Source organism: Eptatretus burgeri, chromosome 5, assembly GCF_056783735.1.
Source record: "Eptatretus burgeri isolate ZD-2024b chromosome 5, Ebu_testis_v1, whole genome shotgun sequence".
NCBI classification, from domain to species: domain Eukaryota; kingdom Metazoa; phylum Chordata; class Myxini; order Myxiniformes; family Myxinidae; genus Eptatretus; species Eptatretus burgeri.
In genome coordinates this window covers 79,990,537-80,005,408 of record NC_140965.1, presented here as the reverse complement: position 1 = coordinate 80,005,408, position 14,872 = coordinate 79,990,537, and the positions used below count along the sequence as shown (strand labels likewise).

The following is a 14,872-nucleotide window of genomic DNA, read 5'->3' as shown; positions in this document are numbered from 1 at the left end:
TTATTCTTTTTGCCTGGGACTGTACACGATAAGTTGTTATTTTAAAAAAATAACAATTGAAGCTTTTCTATTGTCATCCTACGCAAGTCAACTTCCATTGAGCTCCGAAGCTCAATCGCTGCAGTAAGATGTAGTGGATGACAACCACGAACAATGCATTTTCCTGTTGTGAGTGACATCCACTATTGTTCGCCTCTCACAGCATCCTTACCTCATTTTACCTTTCAATCCGCAAGTTTTGTACGTAACATATTGAACATGAAATTCCCCAAAACGTGTAATTAACTGTGTTTGTACAAAGTGTGCTATTTCTTTAGCAGTGGACATCCATTGTATTAAATTGCTTTAATGGTATTACACGGTTCAAATACATCCAAACTGTAACTTGATGGTGCTTGGTGTTTCTTTTTTGCAGTCCCAGACGATTTTGTGTTCAACCCGGTGACGCACTCGTATGGTAATCCACTGGAGCGGCCGGAGATTCAGTACTCAACCATAGAGTTTATTGCACCTGCAGAGTATATGGTGAGAATGTAGGTTGTGTAAGGCAAGACCATTTTGAATGTAGTCAGGGTTGTAGCAGATACTTTGTTTGGTTTGATTCTGTTTGGATATGTAGAATGGTTTGTTCAGTTATTCTCCAATTTGTGACTCGTTAGTTTTGACCCAGTCTGCCCGCACCCATCTGTAGTCTACTTTTTATCTATATATTTTTACCTTGTTTGCAAATAATTGCTTCATATTTCGGTCCATAATTGACCAGTGACCGCCTAGTAATTGCTATCTTTTGGAAGAATGTCGGACATGACCATTCAATTTTAATCATTAGTTGGTTTCCAATGATCTGTCTTGAGGGATCAGAGTTGAACTTCCACCTATTTTAGGCATAAATATTTTTTTCTCTGTGCCATTCTCCTGCTCTTTCGTTTTTTTTCTCTCGCTGCTGGCTGATTTGTCAGTCATGAATTGCATATGTTATTATAGATTTGAATGTTCTTGTAGGCATCGTCTCTTTCCGTGTGTGTGTGCGTACGTAACACACACACACACACACACACACACACACACACACACACACACACACACACACACACACACACACACACACACACACACACACACACACACACACACACACACACACACACACACACACACAGTGCCCGTAGAAAGTCTACACCCCCTTTCAAACTTTTCACCTTTTGTTGTCTTGTAGCCTGGAATTAAATTCCATTAAATCAGATTTTTTTTTCCACCTTTATTTACACATCGTAACCCACAACTTCCAAGTGAAAAACAAATTCTACATGTTTCAGAAAATTATTTTAAAATACAAAACTAGAATATCATGGTTTGATGTGTCAACTCCCCTGAGTTAATACTTGGTGGATTTGCCTTTGACAGCAATTACAGCTGTGTCTGTTGGGATTGGTCTCTACCAACTTTACACACCTTGATTGGGCAGTATTTTCCCATTATTCTATACAAAACTGTTCAAGCTCAGTCAAGTTGTGTGGGGAGCATTGATGGACAGAAATCTTCAAGTCATTTCACATATTTTCGATTGGATTTAGGTTGGGGCTCTGACTGGGCCACTTAAGGACATTTATCTTTTTTGTTTGTTAGCCACTCCAGTGGCTGTTAGTTACGTTGGCTGTGCTTCAGGTCATTGTCATGCCAAAAGGTGAACTTCTGTTCCAATTTTAGCTTTCTTGCAGAGGGCAGCAGGTTTTCCTCCAGGATCTTTTTTCTGTATTTTGCTACATCCATTTTCCTTCTATCCTGATGAGTGCCCCTGTCCCTGCTGATGAAGAAATAGCCCCATAACATGATGCTGCCAACACCATGCTTCACAGTAGGGATGGTGTTCTTTGGGTGATGTGCTGTGTTGGATTTGTGCCAAATGGAACGTTTTGCATTTAGGCCAAAAAGTTCCATCTTGGTTTCGACAAACCACAAAACTTTTTGCCACATGGCTTCAAAATCTCCGGAGTGGTTTTTTTTTTTTTTTTTTTTTACATACCTCAAATGGGACTTGAGGTGGGCTTTTTTGAGTAATGGCTTCCTTCTTGCCACCTTCCCGTGCAGGCCAGACTTGTGGATTGCTTGGGATATTATCACATGCACACAGTGACAAATCTTTGTCATAAAGGCATGTAGCTCTTTCAAAGTTACTATTGGCTTCTCTGATCAGTCTCCTCCTTGCTTGGTTGTCCAGTTTGGAAGTATGGCTTGATCTAAGCAGGGTCTTGGTGGGACCACATGCCTTCCATTTCTTAATGATTGTCTTGACTGTGCTCCAAGGGATATTCAAGGCCTTTGAAATATTTTTTATACCAATCCCCTGATCTCTGCCTTTCCACAATTTTATCCCAGAGGCCTTTTAAAAGCTCCTTGGTCTCATGGTTGAATCTTTTCTGTGAAATGCACTACCCAGCAGAGGAAACCTACAGGAACAGCTGATTTTATTCTGAAATAATCAAAATCACTACATTTTAACACAGGTGGAGGCCAATTAACTTGGTCTGTGATTTTGAAGGTGATTGGTTACACCTGAGCTCATTTACAATTGATATTATAAGGGGGGTGGACACTTGTCCAACCAAGATATTCTAGTTTTGTGTTTTTAATGAATTTTATGAAATTTGTAGAATTTCTTTTTCACTTGGAAGTTGTGGGTTATGATGTGTAAATATAAGGGGGAAAGTCTGATTGAATGCAGTTTAATTCCAGGTGAAAATTTTGAAAAGTCTGTGTGTGTGTGTGTGTGTGTGTGTGTGTGTGTGTGTGTGTGTGTGTGTGTGTGTGTGTGTGTGTGTGTGTGTGTGTGTGTGTGTGTGTATTGGAGAAGTAAAGTTAGCATTTCTTGAACTATTACAAGAATCTCCTTCTGATAACCTTTTGAACATGTGCTTTATGTATAATTTTACGTAATTGGTATGTAGTGGTATTTAATTGTGACGTTTTTGTTTTCAAAGTCGAGGCTCGTGGAAGATCTGGAGTCTACAACAGTTACAATACAGTGAGATAAGGAAATGTAGGAGAGGCAAAGGAGGATAATAGTATTTGGGGGTCGATGATGAGAGTTATGGTTGTACAATGTACAGGGTCATGGAAAATGGAGAGACCTGGGTACACATTTTGCCTTTGCTTACACTAGAAATGTGAGCTCCCTTTGGGAGCATTTCAAGATGTCTCCTCCCTCTCCCCACTCATGGGGGGCGGGGGGAGGAGAGAGGCATCTTGCTGGGTACTCGGGTGGGTGGGGATTACTCTGGGTACTACCGACACGTTTGCAAAATTTTGTGGAGATCGGGCCAGCACTGTTTTTGTTCTATAATTTTCAGATGTGCAAACATACAGGTAGTGGACAAAAAATGGAAACACCTGGATAAATGAGGGACACCCAGTATATTGAAAGCAGTGGCTTTGACACAGCTGTGGCCCATGTGTTAATTCAGCAAATAACATCCCAGCATGCTTAGGGTCATGTATATAAATGTTGCACAGGCCTTGTTGCCTAAAATTATGGCTAGCATGGCTGCAAGAAAAGACCTCAGTGACTTTGAAAGAGGGGTGATTGTTGGGGTGCATTTGGCAGGAGCTTCAGTGATAGACAGGTCAACTTGCTGATGTTTCATGAGTAACAATGTTTAAGGTGGTGTCTGCATAGAACTACGAGGGAAAGACATCATCAGCAATTGGCAAAAGCGGGTGAAAGTGCATACTCCAGGATTGTGATAACTGTGCATTAATTTGAATTGCAAGACAAAGCAGGTGAGCAACTACAGATCAATTGACTAAATTTTAAGCTGGGGCATGAGCAGCCATGTTTCTCAAAAACGGTCCACTGAGAACTCCACAGAGCGGGATACCGTAGTCGGGTTGCAGTGCATAAACCGCTCATCACACCTGGCAATGCTGGTTTGCGATCCAGTGGTGCAAAGAGCCCAGGCAATGGACTATCGGCAGTGGAGAAATGTGATGTGGTCAGGTGAATCATCCTTCACCATGTTCTTGAAAAATGGACGAGTGCACGTGTGGTGCCAACTTAAAGAACTCCACAACCCCGAGTGCTTGTTTCCAACAGTGAGGGGTTCTGGTGGTTCTGTTATGTTGTGGGTGCATTTTCCTGGCATGGTTTGGGTGCAGTCATTCCCTTAGAAGGAAAGGTCAATGCCAATCACTATTTAATGGCACTGAGTGATCATCTTCACCCCATGTTGCAGCATTTATTTCCTGCTGTGAGGGGTGTCTTCCAGGATGGCAATGCCCCCATCCACAGAACACGTGTGGTCGCCCAATGGTTTGATGAGCTCGACACTGATGTTATCCATATGCCATGGCCTTCTTAGTCACCAGATCTGAACCCAATCGAACATTTATGGGATATTCCAGAACAACGCCTGAGACGGCGTTTTCCACCTCCATCAAACAGGTGTGATTGACTTTCTCATCAAAGAATGGTGCCGCATCCTTCCTGCAGAATTCCACATGGTGGTGGACTCTATGCCTTGGCGCATACAGGCCATACTGGCCGCACGTGGTGGCCCAACGCCCTATTAAGTGACTGCATTTGTTTCCATTTTTTTTTGTCCATTACCTGTACATACATACACACACAGATAATTGCTTTATTTAATACTAGCAGGGGTACCTGGAATTTCCCGGTGATGTTCTAATCCTGTTGGCATTTTGAAAAATTTTTTTTCCCTTTTTTTGTTGTTGTTGTTGTTGTGGTTGTCTAAAATGCTTCTATATGCCCACTAAGGAATGGGGTCGGGGATCATTTAATATTACCTTTCACATAGTTACAAAGGCTTGGGCACTGTAAGTGAGTAATAAAAAAAAGACAGGAACATGACATTCTGCACATGGCAGACTGAGGCTCAGCCCCAGCCATTCGTGGTGGTTTTGCCATTCCACAGACATCATTTGGTTGTTCACATTTTCTTTTTTCTTGTTTGAAGGTTTCTTTTATGATCAATGTTATTTACTCACACTGAAGACAATTGCATAAACATTTTTTTTTGCCTAAAACACTCCCCAGCACTCACTGATGAACCTCTGAAAGTTTGACGAATATCTGTTTGGTCATCTCTGAGAAAAATGGCGACACACAGACAAACGGCTCTCTTATAGTACAGATTTTAGGATAGTAAGTAGGTGTACCCTTGTTGCTTCTTCAAAGTTGTTGTTTTTGTTCCAGGTAAGACCACCCCAGCCTGCTGTCTACTTATTCTTGTTTGACGTCTCTTTCCATGCTGTGGCAACAGGATACCTATCTATTGTTTGCCAGAACATCATTGACAACCTCGACAGGTACATGACATTCTGTAGAGGGAAGACTGAGGCTTAACCATGGCCATTTGTGGTGGTTTTGCAATTCCACAGACATCATTTGGTTGTTAGAGTTTTCTTTTTTGTGTGTAAAGATCTCTTTTATGATCCATGTCATTTGCTCACACTGAAGACAAGTTTCATAAACAAATGACCTTCAGCCTTAATCATAATCATAGACCAGATAACTGAGTCTTTATTGTGGCTCTATAACTGACATGAAGTTGGTTTGTAATATCCTATTGTGACATCATGACTACACTGTAAAGTCTCATCCTAGTAAAGCTGCAAATGTCATTGTTTAACTGGTAGGCGTCCTGGACTCTCAAGTTTCATACAAAGTCATCAATGTTGCCGTATTTCCAATATTTCCATATTTCCATGTGAGAAGTTCCTCACATGCTCTTAAAGGTTATTGAGTTTAACCCACAACCTTGATTTGACACTTAATTGCATTGTCAAGATGCTTCTCATGGCCATTAATTTCTGTACGAGTTTCTCCAAACTATGAAAATGTACTCTGTTAATTGCGACATTTTTGTAATGTATCCCCAAGAAGGCTTTTGGAGCTGCCCTTTGTTGATGTTGCAGGTTGTATTGATAAAAGCAGCAATATTGTACTTGCAATGGCTTGAGATGTTCTAGTTATCCAATTCTCCCATGCTAATTGGATCTGGGACAACCAAGGCCTAGATAGGAATGATTGGCATGGTGGAGGCATTGGAGATGGGAGAGATTGGGGTGGGGAGGGATACTAATTGTTTGATAGAAAGGAAGTATCTGAGGGTGAGTGAGAGTTTAAAATGTGTTATCCAGGTGGGGATCGTTGCTCAATCACTCGCTCGAACTTTGCCTTGCTGGGTTTATGGGCATGGGAGAGCAGCTGAACTGTTCAGAAAAAAATATTTTATGATCATCAACTTGCCAAACCAGTTTATTACTTACGAAATCTAAAGATTTCGTAAGTATATTGATGACTTCCGTCCTCTGTTTGTGTGTTTGTGTGTTTGTGTGTTTGTGTGTTTGTGTGTGTGTTTGTTTGTAGGCACGATAACTCGAACGGAAGAAGCTGCCAATGTCAAATTACACCACGTGGTTCAGGAGGGTGATGGCTAGTGCTGATTAGATTTTGGTCAAAATCGGTCAAAGGTCAAGGTCACAGTGAGGTCAAACATTCAATTTTTGATGGTTTGGTACAGAATCATCGTACAAACTTCTGGTTTGCGTCGCTCCCTTCTCTAGAGACAGCTTTTATTAGACAAGGTCAGAGGTCAAGTTAGATTTCGTAAGTACCAGTCTATGACTGCTTGTTTCGATGTTGATTAATATATTTTTAAACTTGTATGAATACAGTATTCCTTCAAGAGCAGCGATCTCGCTATACATGTTTGGTTGTTATGGTTTGCTTCAACCCCAATAACAGATTGATAAAAATGAAATCTGCCTTAAATATATACAGAGGATATACTTTTGGATGTTTGAACATCCTGCCCCAAAGATATGCTGATGGTGTCATTGATCAGCTCAAAAGGTTCCCCTCCTCTCACCTCCTCCACTCCTCCCATCCCTAATCCTGAAGGAATAGTCCTGCACCAACAAAACTTGCTTTGATATTTGTCCTTTTCTGTGTAGTTTTTGAGCCACTGTGCCACAACTGCAGGGGAGGTATCGTATTTTTCCCCCAGAAGTGAGTGTGTTTTCTGATGCCACTGTATTGGATGATACGCCTCATAAACTTTTAACTCTCCCTTGTATCTACTCCAGCTGGGCTGGCAGGATGGCCTAGATGTACGCACACTCACCTCTAAGCTTTCTAGCCTTTGTTTGAATCCTGACCCAGTTATAAACTGTCATCATGGTGTTTCACAGGCAGAGTGATTCATCAATTTGTGTGCCGTCCCCCGGATGACCGTCAAACTGGGCGTTCTGTCTGCCGGCATTAGTTTGTGGACGTCAAAGATCCCACGGTGTCCTTCACGAAGAGTAGACGAGTATTTTCCGGCGACTTGAATAAATGACAAATTCCTGCCCTCACCAACAAGGGGCATTGCATCACCGACAGCGATGCTCCCAGCAATGCTACAAACCAGCAGCTGTGGGTTGCACACAAAATGAATGAAATTTTCTTCAGCTGTTAATATTGCTCCATCATTGTAGCCAATTTCATAACACTGGCATTGCTGCTCCATATTAAAATACCTGTCAACTGTTACGATTTTGCTATGCTACGTTTCTCAGTTTTCGAAACGATATTACATCACATGATCTTGCTCGATTGTAGTATGCAGAAAAAAAGCATGTGAAGTAAAATAAAAGGCGGACCAAGACGGTGAGATGAGAATCTTCAGTTTATTTGCTGATGGCTGAAGTCAGAGTCTTCCCTGAAAACGGTCATTATTGCAACTTCAACATCCCTTCAAACAATGATGAACTTATATCATCACTATCGATGATGATTAGTACTCTATCCAAACTTCATGTAGGCTTCATTTCATTGGTGACCGTTATACAATCAGCAAGGCATGCTTGCCTCATCTTCACATCCCTTATAATCTTGTGCATAGCAGTCCATGTTGTAAAAGGTTTAGTCGCTACAACTAAATTTTGTTTATCGATTATGACTTGTTATACAAAGTGGGTGACGTTCTGTGGATTCTTGTTGTGTTTCTGGGGAGCAGTTTGCCAGGGGACAGTCGAACACGGGTTGGAGTCATGACATACGATGGCTCTTTGCACTTTTATAACCTCCAGGAAGGACTAACACGGCCACAAATGCTGGTGGTTACAGACACTGAAGGTATTTTTTGCCAATACTATGCAAATTCGTCACAAATGTAGATGCAACTTATTCATGGTTATTTTACTTGAAGATAAATTTGTACTTAATATTTATTTCTGTTTTCTACTTCTATCTGGGAGACTAATTTCTATTTGTCTTCCTTGAACTTTAACTTATTTACAGCTTTGTGTAAATTTATTATTGCTGCCAAATGAAAACTTTGAGGCACGCCAGCAAATATGGGGATGCATCCTCTTTACGATTCAGTCACTTGAGTATTGCTTTCCAACTTGTTCTTGCAGACGTATTTGTACCATGTCCTGAAGGTTTGCTGCCCAATTTGCAGGAGAGTAAAGAGGTAAGGACAGCTTGGCTTGTGTGCTTCAAAAGCCTACATTTATCAGTCATGCTGTGGTTGTCTTATTTCTTTCTGTGCCAAGTTGACCAAAGTGAGGGACACACAATGGGAGAGTATAGCAGTTGCAGTCTGACATTGGGCAGTGTCACGAGAAATTGTGTTGCCAGAAAGGTGTTTGAACATCGAAGCTCCATGTGGCTGTTAGCCCTCGGAATCCATGTTGCCTCGTATATTTTCCATACAAATCACATTGGTCATGACAATCCATCATCATCCAGTCAGTATGCAGTTGGCACAAAATTTATTTGAGGCTGAGACAGTGACCCATGTACGAGAGTTGCCTGTTTGTAGGCACAATGTAGGCTGCTGAACCCACAGAGGCTTTTTATCACAATAAAGTTGTGCTATTAATTATTATGCATCAACAATAGGTTTGTTGCCATTTATTTTGTAGCATATGCTTTAAAAACAGGCATTTTCATCACTAAACAGACTTCTTTTTTTTCCAATAAATAGATGATTAGCTTTCAAAAGGTACCATTTTGTTATTCAACAACAGCAGGAACCCCTTTGAATAAAGCGTGACACACTCTACAATTAATAAACAACATCTGTGCGTGTATCGGCTATTCATAAAATATAAAGATTGCTGTAAACAATGTTAATTTCACAACATCCTTCATAAAAATTTATCACCTCTGCCACCGAAGGTGAAGGAGGTTATGTTTTCACCCCTGTCTGTCTGTTTGTTTGTCTGTTTTTGTGCAGGATATCCCAAAAAGTTGTGGACAGGTTTTGATGAAATTTTGGGGAGAAGTTCGGTGTGTGAGAAGGACAAAATGATTACATTTTGGTGACTATCCGGATCCGGCTGCGAGAATTTTTCAAGTGATTCTTCACCATTGATAGGGTGATATTGTTACGAATCTGGAAGCCATGAGCACTCAACATACTACAGGTCCTATAGCTCAGTTATTTCGAGAAGTAAATCTGGATAGATAGCTCCCCTTTCCCTTGTTTAATGGGTAATTGACTGTACATGCGCTGCAAAGTTATTTTGATAGTCAGGGTTTTCTTTTATTTTTCACAACGCCAGCATCACCCTCACCTTCACCTCACTCTGGCCGACGCCATGGTGGGCGGAGTTCAAGGAGGAGCCTCGCGGTGGCCCTCGACTGATCAGCGTGCTACAAGTGAGGTGGCCGCTGCTCAGCCAATCAGACCCCGCGACTGTGAGAAAGACGGTCCGCGTGACGTCACCACGCCCCCGGGCCAATTGACGGACTTGCCACTCATTTTGGCCAATGACAGGGCGACGAGCAATTCTGCGTGCCAAAACCGTCCAGTGAGGGAGAGCGGGGTGGGCGGAAGCGTCCCCTCCCTCCCTGGAGAAGGGTGAATAAGGTCGTGGCGCGATCGGACAAGGAGAGATCCTTCCTCCACAAGAACCGCAAGTCGGTTGCGCGCCGTCTCTCTGTCGGAGAGCTTGAGAGTTTTTGAGATAGTTGATGACCATCGAGCAGGCATGGTTGTGGTCAATCTGACGGGCAGGTTGAACGAGTGTGGAGTTATCAGCCCTCGCTTTGCCACTTCTCCAAGTCTTTGAGTTGAACGTCAGAGACACCTCCTGCCTTCTCGGCAGTTTGGGATACAGAGGAGAGTTTTGGTTGCCGGGACGAGCGCTGAAGGGAGCTCTGGATTCTATCATCGCATCTCGATGCTGGCCTGGTTCGCCCGTGCCAGCCGAACCACACGAGGTGGACAGGTCCATGTCCGTGTGTGTGTGTGTGTGTGTGTGTGTGTGTGTGTGTGTGTGTGTGTGTGTGTGTGTGTGTGTGTGTGTGTGTGTGTGTGTGTGTGTGTGTGTGTGTGTGTGTGTGTGTGTGTGTGTGTGTGTGTGTGTGTGTGTGTGTGTGTGTGTGTGTGTGTGTGTCTGTCTAAGTAGGAATTGTTTAAGTGCTCTTTGCTGTACATACTTGCATCTCTATAGTCGGATAACTCTGCTTCTTGCGTGCTCCCCCCCTTTCCCCCATTATAAATAAATACATTTGTTAAATGTATCTGCTCGTTTTTGTTCTTCTTTTATTGGCTTCGTATGGCATGTGTTGGTCAATTACAAACTTTGTTGCACCCGTAAATGTACATTTGGACCAACGGGACTTCGGCAACCATCCGCTTGGGTTGCGCACGGGTCGGGCACGTGAACGGCTCGACTCGTATGAATGCCGTCGAGGGTGTGAATACTCGGTAACTCACCACGTGGATCTCTAGGTATTTTGAAGATTGGCAAATAACCCTGTACCACGTGGTGGAATTATTGACGATTCACGTTCCGGTAAAGACCCGTACCCTCGTAGTTCTACCAAAGGTACGATCTAGATTCCGGGTGTTCAGTAGAGTCGACTCTACCGCCCCACCTTGCAGTCGTGCTCGCAGCCGATACCCGGTTCCGCAACAATATATGGCAAAAAAATGATATATGGCATGATGTCTCAAAATGCTGTGGACAAATTCTGATGAAACTTCGTGGACAGGTTTGGTGAGTGACAAGGAAGAATTGACTCATTTTTGGTGAAGATCCGGATATGAGAATTATTTACTTTTCTTAAGTGATTCTTCACCATTGAGAGATTGGGCCAAAAATGAGATATGGCATGATATTTCAAACATGTATTGGGCCCGATCTGTTCTTGTGGATCAGGCATTACGTGGTGGAGGTATGCGCTCTACCGAGTACCCATCTCGTTTAAATTGTAAACCTCAAAATATAGTTCCCTTACCTAACTCATTTCCTGACCACACGGATCATCAGCTGGGTACCGTTTCTTCCTCGAGGTTTCAATCCCTTCAGCCCAAAACCTCTCCAAATGGATCCACAACCTTAGTCATGGATCCACATCAGTAGATTACCTACATCAATAGATCCACAACCTCAGTTGCATCCATGCAGTCGCTCAACCCATCAATGCATCATCACTAATCAAACTTTACTCGCCAAAGGATTTAATGTATTACCACATAGTTACTTAAGCCTGGTGTTAGCTTAATGGTGAGGGTGGCAGGCTTGGGATCCTCGGGGCCTAGCAGTTCAAATCCTGCTACCCGTTGAATTAATACGAGGTGGGGTTAACTCAGCCTGTTATCCTTCCGAGGTCGGCAAAATGAGTACCAGCTTGCTGGGATGATTGAGCCATTCGAGTATCTTGTGTTGGAGTGGTGACCCTTCCAGGATTGTGCCCAATAGCCCAGGAGACTGATTCGGCAGCACTGACACTCGACAGAGTATAGTTCCATTCGATGGATGGACATAGTTACAACTCTCAACACGCATTCCATTATCTGATGATACATTAAATCATGCACATCTTACCTTAAATATAACGTGTTCACCAACTAGCACATCTACCCCACTTATCCTGCATCAAAAAAACTTTTCAACTTTAAGGGCACTCAGTAGAGTTCATTCCTCCACCGTGCACTGCCTGATCCATGAGAATATATCAGGCCCAAAACATTAAAAAAATATTATGCAATGTGTATCGTTTTTGGCTGACTCAATGTTGAAGAATCCCTTTAAAAATTAAAAAAAATTCCTATCCTAATATGGATTCGGATCTTCACCAAAATCAAATCAATTCTTCCTTGTCACACTCAACCTGTCCACCAAGTTTCATCCTAATCCGTCCGCAACTTTTTGAGATACTGTGCTATATATTAGTTTAACCGTATCTCTCAATGGTGAAGAATCACTTAAAAATAATTGTAGTAGCCGGATCCAGATCTTCACCAAAATCTAATCAGTTCGTCCTTGTCACACACACACACACACACACACACACACACACACACACACACACACACCCACACTCACACACACACACACACACACACCCACACACACACACACACACACACACACACACACACACACACACACACACACACACACACACACACACACACACACACACACCTTTTTGTAATATTTGGGAGTTTCACCAGAAGGGGGTAACTGACAGATTGCATGCACCCTGCTGAAGCTTGTTTGGGGGGGTAGGGCATGGTTGGGGAAGAGACAGAGGATGGAAAGAGCAGATGGTGCAAGACCTGAAGATGTGATAGAAGATGGAGAGACCACCGACTTGCCGGCGATGTGAAAGTGATCTGCCCAGAGACTTGGCTTTGTCCTGTGAGATTGCAATGATTTTGAAGGCCTTGATTTCTGCGGTGAGCAAGTTCAGTAAGGTGTGAGGTCAGGGTGCAAACCCGGAGGGAGATCAGTAATCCATCAAACTGCAGATGAAGGCCTTGCAAGTGGATAAGAGTTCAGGTGTGGCAAGCAAAGACTGCACTACTTTGCCCAAAGTTTTTAGTGATTGAACCCAATCGGCTACTGATTTTAGAGGCCAACTTAGATATTTTAGAGGCCAACTTATGTGCCTGGTGTTGGCTTAATGGTTAGGGCGGCGGGCTTTGGATTCTTGGGTCCTGAGCTCAAATCCCACTGAGCTGTTGAAGTAATACCAGGTGGGTTTAACTCGGCCTGTCATCCTTCCGAGGTCGGCAAAATGAGTGCCAGCATGCAGGTATACTGTGTCGGAGTGGCGACCCGTCCAGGAGTGTGCCCAATAGTCAAGGAGACTGCTAAAGCAGCATCAACGTTCTGCACAGAGTATGGTCCCAATGTCCTCCTCTCTCCTGCTCTACCTCTGTTGTAGATAAAGTCCATTATCTCTTACTTAAAATATGGTACAGATTGTTGCAATGACTAGAGAGATATGGATGAAAGGTTTTGGAATTCACCCAGGTCCTGGTGTGCATTATCATTTGCATCTTGATAATGCAAACACCTGTCATGCCTCTGTGAATGCTGAATTTCAATGGTGCATCAAAATAGCAACTATATGATGTTTATTTGAACTTTCCAAAAATAATTTTTAAATTATGTAATTTGTATCGGTGCTACAGAGTTCCTTAAAAGTTGAATGTCTGTTTATTTGGGGTTCACTTCACAGCTGCTCAAGGAACTTCTTATGTCATTGCCTACAATATTTTCTGCCTCCAATGACCGAGGGACCGATAGCGCTCTCGGTCCTGCGCTCCAGGCAGCACTCAAGATGCTTTCGCCAACTGGTGGCCGTATCACCATCTTTCAAACGCAGCTTCCTTCTCGTGGTCCTGGAACGTTGAAAGCTCGTACTGCTGGCACGGTGAGGGCTTTTGTGGCCCATTGGCCATGAGTTTGATGAATTTTGGGTCCAGTGTTTCTTCAATCTACCTTCTGGACATTCTTTTTTCTATTTATGTTCAACCTTTAATCCCAGAACCAAGCTTTCGTAAAGTTGTTTTTAAAATTTTATCTCCATGAAGACAGTCTAGTCCAGCAGAATGTTGAAATAATAGTAGGTTTGTGGTTAAAAACATCAAATTTTCCACAATGATAAAACATGACCGACTGAAAAATATTAGACTGAAAAAAGATTCAAAAGGGGGGAGGGGGTTTGGGAGAGTGTACCTGGCTCTGCCCGGCTGGGTGAGCTTTTCCCAGCGCTGGTTTCAGGACATGTTGACCTCATGGTGGTTACCTTTCGCTTGCAGGTCGGCGGCAGTATTGGCTGACCCCACATCCTAATATACACTTTGTAGCGGCCTTTATTGGCATCAAAACGGCCTTCAAGGCCAATGTGCAGTCTCTTAAAATCTTGCCCAGATTATGAAATTTGGACACCCAAAATTTGAGGCCTCAAGGTGCTGCGGTTTAGTCATGAAAGAGAAACAAATAAATGCACAAACACTTGAAATTATTTATAAGATGGATCCAGTTGAATGTTCACATCTGATAAGTGTTCTTACAATTCTGACATGTTGTATGTGGCTTGTAAATCACGTTCTGCACATTGGATTTGATTTAAATTTGTATAACCTGTTTGTAAGGTGCTGGAGGTCATTTTATAATCCTGGCAATTATATTTTTCACCCTTTAATTTTTCATTTAGATGGTTAGGTGGAGGGGTTGATCCAATATCTCTTTCGTAATATCTACTGAAATGGTCAAGTAATAACATAGTGTTTTGTATGGCCAGAGAGCGTAATGATATGTTGTCATGCAAACAAAGGTTTTCCGCCATCGCTGTCCAAATTTAGAAAAGTTGGATGCAAATCAGTTATTTTATTTTATTTTATTTGGCCTGCTTGGGAAAAGCTGTGTCTTCCTCCTCAAGAAGAAATTCCAGCTGTAGATGTTTTGCTCCCAGGAGGTATTACCATTGTCAACGTGCTGAATCCTGGTGCCTCCAAAACATTCGGGAATATGCCCAACATTTCTTTCTGCTGTAATTGAAAAGTCTGCCACAAAATGTTAAGCATGGTAGACATTGGGACAAATGAGTATTCAA

General features: G+C 42.6%; 1 protein-coding gene across 2 annotated transcripts in view; it reads left to right on the top strand.

The window, feature by feature from the left end:
• LOC147026779 (protein transport protein Sec24A-like) overlaps positions 1–14,872 on the top strand; it is a 108,996-nt gene that overhangs the window by 50,152 nt on the left and 43,972 nt on the right. For both annotated transcript variants that reach the window (XM_085882585.1, XM_085882584.1), the window contains 5 exons: positions 416–525; positions 5,210–5,322; positions 8,019–8,137; positions 8,422–8,477; positions 13,493–13,687. In XM_085882585.1, the coding sequence (XP_085738711.1) occupies positions 416–525; positions 5,210–5,322; positions 8,019–8,137; positions 8,422–8,477; positions 13,493–13,687 (593 nt within the window). The remainder of the gene's footprint in view (positions 1–415; positions 526–5,209; positions 5,323–8,018; positions 8,138–8,421; positions 8,478–13,492; positions 13,688–14,872) is intronic.